The sequence below is a fragment of the Berghia stephanieae genome, chromosome 4, assembly GCF_034508935.2.
Source record: "Berghia stephanieae isolate SIO BIC M18660-M18661 chromosome 4, UCSD_Bste_1.3, whole genome shotgun sequence".
NCBI lineage: Eukaryota > Metazoa > Mollusca > Gastropoda > Nudibranchia > Aeolidiidae > Berghia > Berghia stephanieae.
In genome coordinates, this window is record NC_088363.1 from 66,761,995 (window position 1) to 66,779,388 (window position 17,394).

Below are 17,394 nucleotides of genomic sequence, written 5' to 3' on the forward strand. Positions count from 1 at the left end.
ATGACTTTATTTTGCTTACATTATAATTTAGAAAGTTTTATTATTTAAATACCATAATTCTAGGACTAATACAATATTTCTGAACATTTTTGAATAAGTGATTTATTTATGATTGAGTTTTCTCAAACATACATAATTTGATCCACATCTCGTTTTCCGCGAGACTGAAATTATTGCAGTTTTGATGTCCGATTGTGGAACTGTCTCTTGTGTGTGTTTGTGTGTAAAAGTACACCGCCATATCGGAATAGCACCTCGTGGGTGCGTTTAAGATATAAAATATATTATAATTCTGAGAGGGTGAAATTGGCCACAACGTTTCAGAATGCCAACAAGAAATACGTTACCTCCGAAGGAGAACGGCTTCTTCAAAAGAATCCTCGTAAGTGTGGTCACAAATCACATTCCTCAGCCCTGGCTGTGCTGAAATGTGAAATGGGCCGACTTTTCCCCAAGTTTTTTGGATTGCATGTTGGAGTTCGAGGGCAATCATTCCCGTATTCTCCAACTAAACTCTTTCCTTTTTGTTTTCCTTCTGTCTGTTTCTAACCGAATATACTACGCCTAGAATCACAACATATTTCGTGGTGAAAGTGAAAGAATGTAGGTGGGCCAGTGGCCCACATTCCAACTGACTGAACTTTCACTTTCAATAGATACTTTCAATCTCTAAGACTAAGTTACTAAAAGGAACAGAATTCGTTACTCAGAATGATTTGAAAGGGTTTTTTTAAATGTTCTTCTCTGCCTTAATCCTGTCACTCTTGCAATTTGAATCTTGACTTGTGATTGTGAGATTATAACTCTCATGAACTGGTCTACCAAGCCATGACAACCGTTTTGTGATTTTTTTCTTTCCAGTTTCTAATTATGTAAAGTGTCGCAGAGCACGATAAATGTGGAAGTTTAGGCTCTATAAAAATTGATTATTTATTTACGACGGTTTTCACTTATTAAAAATAGAATAAGTTGATCAGGTAGAAAATGGAGATATCTATATAACATTTTAATTCATTGGGTATTTGCATCACACGCAAAACATACGAGTAAATAAAAGAATAATAACTGGAACATTACTGTAAAAGTAAACTTAAATGAATGGATATTATTCTTAAAGATATAATTATTTCTTTTACTTTCCAGTTTATGCCCATCATTTCCCTACTATCATTGAGTAATCAAAGAAAATATGTAAATGAAAATGACTGCAGTTGTTAGGCTATTTGGTGGGGGGTTTTTTGTCCTCAAGCATTGAGATGGTCAGGAATGGAATTTATCTTTTTTTTACTCCTTGAGTTTGAATCTTTACAAGTGTTGTCAAATTTGTTAATTAGTAACAAGGCAGTCATGAAAAAACCATAAGACAAAAATCTGTGAGACATAAAATTATAACAAATTATGCTCGGGGAAACAAAGGAGCCATGCATTTGTGATTTGATTGGGAAGATCTGACTGATTACAGGCCTGTAAATCTTCCGATGGTTGTCGGATTCCCAACAGTATGATTTTTCTCGATAAATTCTGTTGAGTGCTGACTTTTTTTAAAAATTAAAAGTAATAATAAAATTCATAACGTCAAAAGACAGAATCGCCAAAAATTATAATAATAGAGTTTTATTTCGTGCCTCGAAAAAATCAGTTTTTATTCCATTTTCGGCGCCGACTTAAAAACAAAAGAAACTTTTTATTTGTAGCGTCAAAGAACTAACTAGTCAGCTAGGTATATTATTATCATTCCATCTTGTCAATTATCCGCTGGACGTGGATGTTTTCACTGCCTACTGCCTACCCACAGACAAGGAGGGGGGTGACAGTGTCGAACACACGCGTAGTCAGTTATCAACTAACACACACAGCATGTGTCGGACCTGGCTGTTTCTCTTTTGCTACCGACACATACACATTTTTCTGGTTGACAATCTCCATTCCTACACTTTCTTTTGTTTCCATTTGAAAGTCACTTGGAATACGAAATAAATATTTTTCTTCGTGATTGACTACTTTCAGCGGAAGTTTTCTTACCTTACGACCGTGATTGTTTAAATTTTTCTCTTTTTCCTCCTTCACACACGGCCACACCTCCTCCTCCACTACTTCTTCTCCTCCTCCTTCTTCAATAAGAATTAATCCAAATGAGTCCGCTTAAAAATTTAACACAAACAGGAGCGAATATAAAGCTGCTTCTCGTGTCAAACACTACACATCCTTCAAAAAGGTAGGAATTGTTCTCTTCCTTTCAATTTACAACTAAATCAGACCGATAAAATTGGGGATGTCCCAAGACTGCAATCTAGAGAAAAAGAAAAAAATTTTTAAATAAAATTAGACTGTTTATAAATAAGGAATGACTCTGGCATGTCCCCGGATTATGGTTTTTGACCAGTTATTTCAACAAAAGGAATAGGCAAATTGAGAGTATAGCTCTAAATCTAGATTATAGGTCATAGCAGTCGAAACATACATTTTGGGTCATGACGCTATTGCACGTTAGGATGTCTCGTTTAGTCCAATGAAAAGTTGGCCGCTTGGTTTACACAGTGAGCAAGCACTGAGATGTGACTTATTTTTCACTCATTGTTTTTTGGTGGGATTTTTTTCTATTTCTCTCAGAAATGTTATGAACAAAAGCAGTACAAGAATGGGTTAAAGTATGCTAGACAGATCCTAGGAAACCCAAAGTTTGCTGAACATGGAGGTGAGTCAAGATTTTCCCATTGCCATGGATGCTCAATTGCTGGCATAAGCCAGCAGGCCAGCTTTTTGTCAGACCAGTACGATGTCTTCCCCCCCCCCCCCCCAAATAAAAAAATTTGTTGTTTTTTTTTTGGTCTGGCCAACACCATCATTATCATCATCATCACCACCACCACCGCCACTACAACTACATCATTACCACTACTGCCACAACCACATCAACATCACTACCATCAACAACCACAATTACCACTCATCATCACTACCATTACCACTACAACAACACATACCCATTATCATCACGGCCACTATAACAACTATAGCCACCAAGTAAACATCACCACCACTTCAACGACTACCACATCATCATCACTTTCACTATTACTACAACCACCGCCCCCACCACATCATCATTACTGCAGCTACTACAACCACCACATCATCATCACTACTACTACTACCACTACCACCACCACATCGTCTTCAAGACAACTACTACTACAACCGTGACCACTACACCATCATCACTACTGTTACCACTGCCACCACAACATTATTACCACTACTACTACAATCACCACCATCACATAATCATCACAACTACTACTACTACTACTACTACTACAACCGCCATCTTCATAATATCACTACTACTACTGCTACCATCATATCATCATCATTACCAGCACTACTACAGCCACTCCAACCACATCATCATCAACACCATATCATCACTACCACTGGAGCTCCAACCTCTGTCTCCATATCATCACTACCACTAATACCACTACAACCATCACAACGATGGCACCACTGCTGCACCATCATTACTACCACTTCTGCTACAACCTCCATCACTGCACTATCATCACTGTTACAACTAATAAAACCACCACCACATCATCATCATTACCACCACTACTACTACTACTACCGCCATCTGCACATAAGCATTACCTTTTATACTACAGTAACTACCACTACATCATCACTACCTCAAATACTCCAACCACCATCATCATCACCACTTAAACTACTGGTTGGAAATTTCTGCAGGCATTTTGATACTTTGGTACAAGCACCCATGCATTACTTATTAATTTTAACATATGTATTATATTTGGACTACATTTTCAGAAACCCTGGCTATGAAAGGATTGACTTTGAACTGCCTTGGACGTAAAGAGGAAGCATATGATTTTGTGCGAAGAGGTCTTCGGAATGACTTAACAAGTCATGTCTGTATCCTTGTTGCAGAAATGTTGTTATGATTAACTAAGCATCTTCATCATTTTTAAAATGGGAATTTGGTTTTTCTTTTGATTTAGAATTCAGTTAATATTTAAACAGATTTTAAACATGGCAGTATTATTATTTATTATTAAAATTATTATTTGATATAGCGCCAGTATCCACAAATAGTGCTCAGAGGTGCTTTACAATAGTTTTTTTGGTATCACACATGTTCGTTCATTCATTCAACTACAAAATCACTACAACAATCACACACATATCTTGTACGAAGTTCATATAGAATCACGATAAGCAGAATGAAAAAGATTGGTCGCCTTTCACATTGTCAGGGTTTTAGGTTTTAAAGAATTCCATATCGAAATGGAGTCGAAATGCAAAATCACACTCAGCAAACTTTGTTCTTGGGATGCTTTCCTCCATTAGCGAAGAACTGCCTGATCACAGAGATTGAGTTAGTTTAGATTATCCCAAGGGTATTCAGGTGATCTATGGTGAAGGCAATTGTAAGCGAATCATGCAATTTTTGTATATTATTCTTTTCTCTATTGGAAGCCAGTGTAATGACTTAAGGGCCGGTGTTATATTGTCCCAGGCCTTGTCCTTGTAACTATACTAGCAGCTTTGTTTTGCATCAACTGTAGTCTGTTCAGCAATATTTTTGGTAGGCCGTACAGCAGAGTGTTACAATAATCCAAGTGGCTGGTTACAAGGGCATGGATAAATGTCGTATTCTGCATATCATTTTGAGAGCGCTATGAACTGCCTGACAGCACTTTGTTATGTCTGCGCACATGTCTAGGTGAGTGTCAAAATAGAAGCCAAGGTTTCGAACAACATTGGAATTTTTAATAACAGATTCGTCGAAGGACAGTTAGCCAAGTATATCCTTTTCTGTCTTTTTTAATACAATCAGCTCAGTTTTGTCCTCATTGAATTTAAGCTTGTTTGTCATCCATCCTTTAACGTTATCTAGACATGCTGCGAGTCATTCTTTTGTTTCTTCGATGTTTTTTTTTATGAAATGGTAGTGTATAGCTGGGTATCAGTGGCGTAGATATGATGACGACATAAGGTCGTGATGATGTTTCTTAAGGGCTTTGTGTATATTTGTGAAATAATAAGGGCCAAGCACTGAACACAATAACATTGGAGGATGCTTTCATCTATTTTACTTGGAAGTGGAAAAATATATTTGTTTCTTATTATTTACTCATGTGCCGTGATACAATTTTTAAGGTTTAAGTAACATGATTTTAATAATAATGACCTCATTTGAATAGGGATTTAATCTCAAATTTGTTACACTCCTTAACATTTTTAAGGTTGGCATGTTTATGGTCTTCTCCAAAGATCTGACCGCAAGTACGATGAGGCAATCAAGTGTTATAGAAATGCCTTGAAATGGGATAAGGTAATTATACAATAAAATCAACCATTGTATTAAAATATATTTTCAAGTGCCTTTATAATCACATATGTTGTCCAAAATCTTCTGGTATGAAATAGTTATGATAATGATACAGTGTTTGTTTTTTTTTAAATATTGACACATTTCCGATTTGATATAACTCCAAAACTATATAAGATTTCATCAAACGGTTTTTGCCATAGGTGCAAAATTTAAGTTTTGATTGATACAAGTTTTAAGACTGTGGGTCCTTTGGTAGCTGAGTTATGATGCCATGAATAGAAAAGGGTAATTTTTAAATATATCGTAATTTACAGTGTTTGTTTTTAATCATTGACACATTTCAGATTTGAATACCTCAAGAACAGCTGCAACGATATCAATTTGGTTTTCAACAATGTTTATTCAAATTAACGTTTTTTATTGTGGCATCTTACTTGTGATTGTGTGTTTGCGCAATTGTCCAATCTAAAGCTCCACATTACCACCACCCTGTTGAATGACAAGCCTCTCCAGTTCATCCCACATCTTTTGCAGCATGAATAATGTGACAAGAGCCAATGGCTTCTCTTCGTTTTTGTCTTCAGGTGACATCATACAAAAATAATTTTACAGTGTCAAGGCAATGTTCCAAGTTGATATCTTTAGATTGAAATTGAAATACACTTTCGAGATCATGTCGGACAAAGTGAAAATGAATTACGATTTATGTCAAAATTACCCTTTTTTACTGATCATCATAGCTCAGCTACCAAAGGACGCACAGTGTTAAAACTTATGTCAATCAATACTTGAATAATTTCTACACATGTGGCCAAAAACTGTTCGATGAAATTGTTTGTTTTTTCCTTTCTGTATTCAGTCCTATTTATATAGGTTTTGGGATATATTTTTAAAAAAATACATATTTGGTTTTCGTATTCTTCCAGCATGTAACAACACAAGAAATATGTCTTATATTCTTTTGATTTTCTGCAGGACAATTTACAGATATTACGAGACTTGTCGTTACTTCAGATTCAAATGAGAGATGTGGAGGGATACAGGGTAAGGTTTAGAGTCAACGCCGGACAGATAGCATATCACTATATCTCAGAACATGCAAATGAACCTGGCTTAATCCTTGGTGCATCATAATTTAGAATTATAAAGTAAAACAACTAAATAAATGAAATTATAAAAAAAACATTTTAAAAAAATTTGTTTGAAAAAAGTTGTCACTGAAATGTAATCCAGATATTTTTCTGTGTGAATAGATCCATGGGTGAAAGTTTACCGGCATATGCCGGAAATTCTGGGTTTATAAAGTTATTATTACTGCATTGTTGCACACCGGAACATTAACTTTTAGTTCTAGGAAATACCAATGCACCGTTTTAATTTTCTGTGACAATTATACACATGTGACACTTTTCTGTTATATCCGTTTACATCAGTCACATCAAGCTGATGCGTCATATTTTGTACTACATTTATCTTTTCAATTGGTTCTGAAATGCTGGTTTTCACTTAAACCTGTCACACCATTTTTGAAGATTTGCATTGAATTATGCATATAAGCTTATTGTATACTTCAAATGGTCTCAGATCGCATTTAAGTCTCTACTTCTTGTTAAATAGAACTTGAGTGAAAATAGATAGAACCAACATCTTTGACAATGAAACCTTCAATCAATGACTGCATTGCCAATAAACATTAATGGGTTATTTCTCTTTATAACACAACTGAGAATACTTTTTGATTTAAAATTAATTTTTTTTTTTTTTTTTTTTTTTTTTTTTGGTATAATATTATGCTTGAGTCTAATTTTTCTAATTATTTTTAAGTGGGGAGCTGTAAGAACGCTGTAGGTCCAAATCAAACTATATTACAAAGGTGGGTATTTTCCATATTTGACCCAAAAGTAGTAGAAGTTATATTAGTTGTAGTCACCACTGCTACAACCAATATCACAGCATTGGCACTGCCACAACCACTACCACCACTAGAGCATCATCGCTACTAAACATCAAAACAAGTACAAGTGTTGGGGTCTCTTGATTAGTTCTTTGGGGTGTTTCAAATTGCAATAGCCCTAAGTATTGCAATTTCTGAACCTTATACTATACATACTAATTTAAAGTGATGACTTAACTTGGTGTCTCCAAAAATCAGATAATTCTGTAATCACTAGAGATTGCTGCGAATGAGTGTTTAAAAAAAAACACCTTTAGGATCATATAATTAATGCACTTTTCATTCTGGGAAGGTAGGCACTCAAACGGCGAGTCACAGATCGCAAAAAAAAAAATTATAGTATTTTTTTTTTCAGGCAAATTGGCGTCTGTCTTTCAGGCACGTTGATCCCAGTTAACTTTCACCCATTATAAGATCAGGCAGACATTAATTTTAAGAATATGGACAGAGGAATTTGCATTGTACCCAAATCCATTATTTTGCATTTTACAAAATTTTTAGAGTAAGAATGTTCCAAATTTCTCCCTTTGATATCACAATCTATTCAGAAAGGGTGGAGAGTTATTTATCATATTTTTCTTTTTCATTGAATTAACAATGAACTGTAACTAGCTTATACGATCTTGACCTATTAAAGCCTATTAAATACTATTTGCAGGAAACGCGATACAGGCTTCTTGCTCTTCGTCCTGGCCAGAGAGCATCATGGATAGGATATGCTATGGCATACCATCTCCTCAAAGACTATGATATGTCACTGAAAGTTCTTGACGAGTTTAGAAAAACACAAACGGTGAGTTGATGTATATAGATAAGCTTTTGAATAGACCTTCTTTTAACACGTATCTGTCAGCCTTTGGAGCAATTTTCAGAATTACATTTTGTCATATTAGATTTGTGGAATGTTTGACATTGTCACTATAGTTGAAGATTTGGCTGTGGCATTACATCGGGAATTCCATCCAAGTCGATAATAGGCACATGACGGTTTATGTCTGGGATTCAGAAAAGATTTATTTTGTTTTTTTTTAAGAGGTGTTGGGAGAAGGGGTAGTCTTACTTTTTTAAGAAGTAATGTTATATTCAAATATATGGTATAACTCCATTGAATTCCGATTTGCTTTCACCTAGTTTGACATGTAAGGATGGCAGATTGTAAGTAATAATGTGATATGTTTTGTTGCCACTTATTAAATGTAGTATGTCATTTTTTAAATCAATCTTTTGATAAAATATAAGATTAAGATGTAGAGAGTTTATGTTAATAAATGCTTTAGACAATAATATATGTTGAGTTAATGAATAGACGATTTTCCCTCTATGAGCCTATCCTTGTAATGATCAATTTCAACTCAACTATCAACCTGTAATTAAGACTTGTAAAATTTTCTTCCTCTTTCCTCAGCCTAAACCTTCCTATGACTATGAACATAGCGAATTGCTCCTTTATCAAAACATGGTAATGCAAGAAGCTGGAATGATTGAACAGGCATTGGAACACCTAAAAGACAATGATAAACAGATTGTTGATCGTCTCTATGTCCAAGAAACAAAAGGTACTTTCATTAACACTTATGTTATTCTTAGTTGAACATTTATATTATTTCCCTAATTTGATAACTCAACATCTAGATCGAGAATTGTCATGGAAAGTACTATTCTTTCATTTATGATGAGGCGTATGTCTTGTTTCATAGAATTGAGACATATTATTGCTCATCCAATTCTTATAAAGATTAATAGAGCTACAGTTCAAAGTTTAACTGTATTTTTTTGTTATCTTGTGTGAGAATATTTTTATGGTACTGGCAAGTCTTCATTCCTATTGTCATGGTTTTAATTCTTCAATAATCTGTTTTATATATATGTGTATCAATTGATTCAGAAAGCTATGAAAACTCCTTGAATAAGTAATGTAGTTACTGCTCATTGTTTAAGAGAGGTTTATATGCTTTTAAAGGCTAAAAGATTTGACTATTAATGCTGGAATCATCATATGTTTTCATAAAATCTCTTGAGTGCCAGCATATTTTTTTTACCCCAGTTGCAGAGGAGCAATTCTGTGATTACAGGTTGCCTCACTAAAAGTTGCTGGTGCTAGCAAGTTGATATTCGGCACACTTGTTTAGAAATGGATTGTTAATGTTAGTATTTTTAATATTTTGGCTATGAATTGAAAATTTAAAAGAATACAAATGAAATTTCACTTTTAAAAACTTTACTCGTAGATAAATTGGGATGATATGCAGTTTTTCTCACTAGAATGAACATAATATAGGAAAATCACTTGGGTCTAAGTTTAGTTATTTATTCAACTGACCTTTTATATCCAATACAAATTTGATTAGTTACGGGCACACTGACATACACAGGTTCTGATCATTTGGCATACACTCTTCTTCAGTAATTATTTATGTCACTTTTATGTTTGGTTATTTTGAAAGCATTACATGATTTTGGTAAAATAGCAGCTTGGTGGATCATTGGATTGTTTCATTGGATTGGGGTTTTTTGGTACTATATGGTATTCAACACTTTCTGACGAAGTATTTTTGCCAACTGTGACCAATGAGTTGTGTTTGTCAGGCCAGTGGGTTGCTGGATTGTTTCATGACACACAACACTTTCAGGCAAAGTGATTTTCTCCCAACTTTGATTTTTGCTTGCAATAACACACTATCTCCTAAACAACAAGGATAAGCAAGTGAAAAATGATTTTTGATACCCTCAACGTCACACCAAAAAATCATGTTAAGCTAGATATTCAGTAATAATTGATAAAGCTGTGATAGTGGCTATAAAAAAGATGTAAAGTCATTATGAGATCATATATTTTTTCCAGAAATGGTTATTCAAGGGACAAGAATTTGCATGGAAATCATTGTTTTAGTCGTTAATTATTTATGAAATATTCTGGTCCCATACAATATAGCTCTAGGCGCACAAAAACAAAATTATATGCGGCGTGCATTATATATCATAAATTTATTTTTATTTTAATCACTATCATATTATCAACATTTAAAAGATGAGAATATGGATTTTTTTTTTTTATGTAAGTTAGAGTTAGAGTAAATATGTTTTTAATTAAGCATGGTATGTTATGCAGATTGCTTATCCAGTCGTTTTCAACTTTATAATTTATTTTTTTAAATATAAATCTTCTTCTTCTTCTCCTTCTTCTTCTTCTTCTTCTTCTTCTTCTTCTTCTTCTTCTTCTTCTTCTTCTTCTTCTTCTTCTTCTTCTTCTTCTTCTTCTTCTTCTTCTTCTTCTTCTTCTTCTTCTTCTTCTTCTTTTCTTCTTCTTCTTCATTTTTTTCATCTTCTTCTTCTCCTTCTTCTTCTTCACTTTCTTTTTTTGTTTTATATGTTCTTTTCTTTTTTTATCTAATTTTTCTTTTGATATTTTTCTTTGCAGCAAAACTTCTAATGGAACTGAAACAGCCTGAACAAGCTTCATTGATTTACAAAGAATTGATCGAAAGAAATCCAGAGAATTCTGCTTACTATACGGGTTATGAAAAGGCCATGTGTTTAGGTAAACAGTTTTTAAAACTTATTTCATACTTTCAAAGTTTTTCCTTGGCTTGGTATCTTTTATAGAACAAAATTCATCCTACAACTTGTATAACCTTTTACCCTTATCTTTTCTTTGATGCAGATGAAGATGACAGTGAGGCAAGGTTACAACTGTATAAGGACTTTTCTGAAAAATTCCCTTACGCCAGTATGCCTAAAAGATTACCTCTTAATTTCACCAAAGGTAATTTTGCTCTCCTCTTTGATAAAATATTACCAATTTGCATATTTTCAAACTGTTCATTTCACTATTATTGTGTGCTGATAAAAATGTGCAAGTTCACAAATAACAATGTTTGTAAATATGTATATTTCTTTACTGCCATGTTAGATATTACTAGGCTTATAATATAATTTGTTGATTTGCAAAAGACGGGATCATTTTTTCGGGTGAACATTCTATTTACCTTTTTGTCTGTATTTTTCCATAGGGATTGTTTTCAAAGGATTAATTGGTGAATACTTGAAGAAAGTTTTGCGAAAGGGAGTGCCTCCATCTTTCATGTCTATCAAATCTTTGTACACCGACAAAGAAAAGGTGAGATGATTGACATTTTCTTTTATACAAGACTTTAGTAGGTTTTTGTACTCATTTTAGGTACCAGAATTTCATCATAGTCTGTTACAAGGGGGGGGGGGGGGGTCATTCTTGGAATGACATGGTTAAAATGCTGACTCAGCGTTTTACATGACTTTATTTTGATTTTGAGTAGATCTCAAAACATATTCTAGTTTAAGGCCTGATATTTGGCATGATAACTCATTTGGACATTCTCTAACACCTTTCAATAGCTGATTTTGAGCATCTTTATCTTATTTTTTACATATGAGCCAAGGTCAAAAGGTGCCAATTTTTTTTCTCAAAATAAAAGTGACATAATAGTCCATTCATGTTTCTATATGTGTAGCAAAAACCCTGTACTTTATGAATTTAAGGCCCTTTAGATAACTTTAAGGTCTAACGCAGCATAATATCGTCAACAATACCTATAGGTTTCTGGTGACACCAAAATGAGACAAAAAGCTCAATAACCAAATTATTTTTGTTGAGTATAAAACTTTATTTAATAAGTTATAGACAAAAAGACACAATCAACAACAATCATAGTACAATAACATTACCAACTATTGGAGAAAATATTGCTTTTTGGTGTCATCGGTCACAAGCAACATAGAATGCAAATATATTATTTCATAAAAATGTTTGTACATTAACAACAACAACAATATTGCATATGTTTATTACCAGCAATGTTCAGAAACTTTTGGAATAAAATGTTGGGAAATAATGTGACCAAAGCATACCTTATTTAGAGACATTGTGTCACTTGTGACATTAGACCGATGACACCATTACTTATGTCACAAGCAATACCAAATTGCAATTTCGACAATATATCATTAATTTCAGCCAAACCAGTGTAATAACAACAGTTAAATATGGAATTTAATAATATTTCAGAAACAAAAGACTTCAAAAATAGAAATATATATGGAAATTAGAGCATCTGAATGTGACTTGTGACATAAGACCGGTGACACCATTACTTATGTCACAAGCAACACCAAATCACACTTTCGTCCATAATATATCATTATTTTCAGTCAAAAAAGCACAATAACCTACTCTAAAATGAAATTCAATAATATTTTATGAAACTAAATACTTTCAAATTGGAAATATACTTAGAAATTAATAATACCATTGTTCCTATTACTTTGGTCAAAATCGGCACTAGAACGCAATTTTGCCTCAATAAATCAAGAATAGCAACTGAACACATGTAATATAGCCTGTTAAAATGTAATTCAATGACATTTCAAGCTTTGAAGAACATGAAAACAGAAATACATTAGAAACTTCAAACTTAAGTGTCACCTGTGACATTTTAACCAATGACACCAATGGTCACAAAAAGTACCAGAAGTCACACAAACACTAGATAAATATCAGCCATGATAATGAATCCATGTTACTATACGGTAACATCCACCCTTCTGCTCAAATCTGCTTGTTTGTAGTAATTTAGTGTGGTAATAGTAAATCAAATCAAATTTCATGACAACCCTTCTTTTATCTGGATTCGTCAAAAGCTTGAGTTTTGTCTTTTTCTTGATTGATACAATCCTGAAACATAAAAAAAAATAGAATTACAAGGAAATAATTAATTGTGTCAAAATCACAGTCTTATGTGAGATGTCATAATATCATATTTGTAAAAAGAATAACAGCTGAAAACATAATTTTTTGGTGGCACTTTGTAATATCCAATATCAAGTGTTGCTTGTGACAATGTAAAATAGCGATGACACCAAAGTTCAACTTACCTTTTCTGCCTGGAGCCACGCTGGAAAGGCAAATGAAAGTGCTGCACTTGAAAGACTGGTAAGAAGGGTGGATCAAAATTGCGAATCACCATTTAACGAAACAAACTTCCACGTGTTCACGCATGCCGTGTTGCTTGTGACAAATTACACCAAAACCAATAAACCTCAATATCGGAAAAACGGTATACATGTACTCCAAGATTTGAGTTCAGATAGTAAATCTATGCTTTTTTTCATAATAAAACATTTTATAAACATTACATATGAGCTTTAAAGTTTCGTGTCGAGTCTTAGTATTGTGCTGTGTTTGATGACACCAAAGGTCACAAGAAACACCAACTTTTTAAGAACTCTATATGAAACTTAATCAGATATGTAATATACTGCAATTGCGTTTAAAAGTAAATTTTGACCTTATACTAATAGTCAAAGTTCAATCACGTGAGCTCAAACATCACATTTAATTTCTACATGATTTCTAAAAAGGTGATGCGTTGACCTCGTTTTAAGCACATGCCAAACAGCATTCAAATTTCACTTTCAAGTTGTTTATTTCATATTCTGTTGAACATAGTATGTTGAGCTATCTCATTTTATCTCTTCTTCATATTATCAATTGATTACAAGCATTAACCCAATGAAAACAGCCCATAATTAAGTAAAAATCAAATTTTCTTAACACTGGTATCAGGCGGGCACCTTTTGACCTTGGCTCATATTCAGACTCAAAATGTGCCATTATTAGGCTATATCGAGGTCTCCGAATTTAGAGGATAATTACAGAAAAAAATATCTGAACTCAAAACCTATTACAGATAGTTTAAAAATCTCTTTGTTCGGTAATAAATATGCGTCTATTAAACATTGTGCCAAAATTACTGCCAATCCTGGCGGTTACCTTTTAACCCTAAAGACGAATTTCCTGTTAGGGATGAATAAAGGGAATTATTTTATTTTTTATTTATACATGGTCTACTTTTTGGGGGGTTTTTTTGTTGTATTATTTTTACCCCTGTCAATTGAAAATTTTGGAATTATTTTTTCCTTTTTTGCTTAGGTTAAAATCATTGAGGACCTCTGCCTTTCCTATGTGAATAATCTGAAAGATATTGGAAAATTTGATGCAGAAGGTAAGTGATCTCTTGTTTTTTGGGAGGTTTTTCAATGTCTTAATCTCTATTGTACACATGATCAAACTATCATATAGAACACTTAGATTAATTGGGTACTTTGGTTGTGGTTTTATATCGCCTGAAACTTAATCACCAATTATTCCAGTTTTCTAACCTTATACAAAGATTTTGGAATTATTTAGAGTCAACAAATATTTAATGTGAATAAATGATACTTGTAGAATACATCGAACCAACTATTTACTTCCGTTTTGATTCACTTTTGAAAGTCGTTTGGTGATCTATGGGTGTCATCCATTGTTTCTTCACATCATGTAGTTTCTGAAGTTCGTAGAAGAAAAGGCTGCGCGGGTGGTTGGATGGGAGCATCACCCTTGAATCATATACCTATGATGTTCGCATGGGTGTACGATCCGATAGTGATGTCGTTTCTTCTTCTCTTTACTAGCCTATCCTGCTTCTTCGTTTTGTGATTGTATTTTTGACAGGGGATATTTTTTTTTTCTGTAAATCTTCTGCCTGTTTGTTCTTGGTTATTTATAATTTAGCTTATGATATCTTTAGGTTATGATTTTGATTTACATTTGTACTATTTTTGCTAGATTGCTTGTTTTTTTGTTTCAGCGGTCTCTCATATAACCTCAATTGTGTTGGAAGAGACCTAAAGCAACAAACAAACAAACAAAAGAAAAGGCTGTGAAACCAAATCAGTGCATGAAACCATGTGATTAAGAGGAAGCAATTGTTATGCTAGATGATAATGAATGTCTTTGACTGCTGTGAATAAATTTAAAAAAAATTTTTTTTCAGGTTAGCAATGTCTATCTCACGCAAATCCATGGGTCGCGGATTTGCCCAAGTTTGTGGCAAATTACGGGATTATGTATTGATTAGTGTTGAGTGTACATTTTTCTTGTTCAACTAAATGAATGTTTGAAATTTCTTTACCCTTTGAATTCAATGAGTTTTGGTAAAGCCCCATTTATTAGCCTTTGCATTTGTTTTTTAAACTTTAACTAGGATTTGTCATGCATGGTTATTTTCAATTTGTTTGATCAGGGGAAACCGAGCCTGCCACTGCATTATTGTGGACGTACTATTTCCTGACCCAGCATTATGATCATCTCAAGGACTTAGACAAGGCGTTTGAATACATCAACCTCAGTATTGATCATACTCCTCTTCTCATTGAACTTTATGTCCTCAAGGCTAAGTTATTTAAGGTCAGGAGAGCTTTTTGTTGATATTTACTAGTAATAGATATTACATAGGAATTGGTTTATAAACAATGGACGATTTTTAAAAAGATAATTTTTATGGTTGTGCTTTTATGAAATTGTGTCATAATTTTGGCATCAATCTAGATAAATCAATGAAACTTGTTATTCTAATGCTTTATTTTAGCCCTTGATTTATGTCTGAGGTCTAATATCTGTTATCTTTATAAATTTATGATTTATTTGATAATATTAGTTGCAAACATTGACCAGTAATGTGAAAAATGATGACAATAGTTTGGGTCAATTTGCTGTAAATTGATATAAAGTTAAAATGATACAGGGAGTAATTTTTGAAGAGACAACAAAGATAACACAAAAGTAATGTTTTTAAAAAGAAAGGGATAAACAAATGAGATGCTTCTGCCTAAAACGTATGGAATAGAATTATATTTCATAGAAATTAGGCGAGTCCATTTTGTTTACTAACTAGGGTGGTATGGGATATTATTACATCAATAATTACCGAATACTGGGTTTTCTAGATTAGATTTTTACTGGTAGGTGAGGTGATGTTTCGATGCCAAAACAGAAAGTACTTGTACAAGACGTTTAAAATTTTGAAATAATAATAACATATGTAAATAATTTACACTGTACCCAGTCAACGTCGAAGATGCAGTTCCAGATAGCTTTGAAATGAAATGTTGGATGTTTTTCACCAGCTCTATAAATAGGACATAGTTATGGATTGACCTCTTTTCTAATTGGTTGCCAATTTCCATTCAAAGGGGGGTTTGTTTTTGGTTTTTAAAAAAAATATTTTGATAAAAATACCCATATCCCTCCTTGTAGTGGTCCCAAACAGTAGCTCTGATCAGCATGTCATTTAGGGCAGGGTACATTGCTCAATGGTGAATGCAATGCTACATTAACTACAAAATTGCATTTATATGTTTAATTGGAATTTTTAGAATTTTAACTTCTGATATCATTGTTTTGAGTTTTTCAGAGTCCCAGTGATTTATTTGTAGTTAAAGTATTAGACAGTGATGATACTTTTCCGCGGAAATCAGCGGTTTTCTTTCCTTTCCTCGGTTTTCCTCCTCAGATCCTCGATCCGCGGATATTTCCTTCATTTCCTCCTTTTACTTTTTTTTTTATATAATAAATCTTTAAAAAATACCTCCTTTTTAAAAAAAGATATATATATATAAAAAATTTCCTCCTTTTACTGGACTCCGGGCGTTTTAAAATTGAACGAATGAGGCCCAAAACACACTAGTACTCTTCAAGTACTCAAAAGAAGTCATCCTGCCTACTTTCCTGTGGTGCAAGAATGTTCTAGGTGAGTTTTCCGTTTTTCCGAGACTTTTCCTCCTTTTTGACTTTTTGTGAGTATCATCACTGATTAGATATTGATTCGAAGGAGACAAATTTTCCACTCATGGTTCTTGATATTAACACTCCTAAGTCCATTTTTATACTTTGTAAAATTGTATTCTCACAAAACTTGTTTTTAGCATGCTGGTGATATTGATGCAGCTGTGCAACTAGTGGATGAGGCCCAGTCACTTGACACAGCTGACCGTTACATCAACTCAAAATGTGCCAAATACATGTTGAGGGCGAATATGTTGCAACAGGCTGCTGATATGTGTTCAAAGTTCACCAGAGTGAGTTGTGTATATCTTGTCATAATTTTCTTTTAGACTTAATTCCTATATTATACCATATGAAGAGTTAATTTAATTTACTTGTACCTGGTTTTCAATTTCACTTTGAGTAAATTTGTGTGATGCAGCGTCTGTCAGCACCAATTCA

At 33.5% G+C, this 17,394-nt stretch overlaps 1 protein-coding gene across 1 annotated transcript in view; it reads left to right on the forward strand.

Annotated features, from left to right (window-relative positions):
• Window positions 1-18: 18 nt before the first annotated feature.
• The window catches only part of LOC144971066 (N-alpha-acetyltransferase 15, NatA auxiliary subunit-like), a 37,727-nt gene continuing 20,351 nt past the window's right edge, over window positions 19-17,394 (forward strand). The window contains exons 1-13 of the mRNA XM_078911409.1: window positions 19-382; window positions 2,611-2,695; window positions 3,832-3,936; window positions 5,271-5,359; window positions 6,335-6,403; window positions 7,972-8,106; window positions 8,719-8,869; window positions 10,732-10,851; window positions 10,975-11,076; window positions 11,324-11,430; window positions 14,278-14,350; window positions 15,413-15,576; window positions 17,094-17,246. Coding sequence (XP_078767535.1) covers window positions 326-382; window positions 2,611-2,695; window positions 3,832-3,936; window positions 5,271-5,359; window positions 6,335-6,403; window positions 7,972-8,106; window positions 8,719-8,869; window positions 10,732-10,851; window positions 10,975-11,076; window positions 11,324-11,430; window positions 14,278-14,350; window positions 15,413-15,576; window positions 17,094-17,246 — 1,410 coding nt within the window. The 5' untranslated portion in view covers window positions 19-325. The remainder of the gene's footprint in view (window positions 383-2,610; window positions 2,696-3,831; window positions 3,937-5,270; window positions 5,360-6,334; window positions 6,404-7,971; window positions 8,107-8,718; window positions 8,870-10,731; window positions 10,852-10,974; window positions 11,077-11,323; window positions 11,431-14,277; window positions 14,351-15,412; window positions 15,577-17,093; window positions 17,247-17,394) is intronic.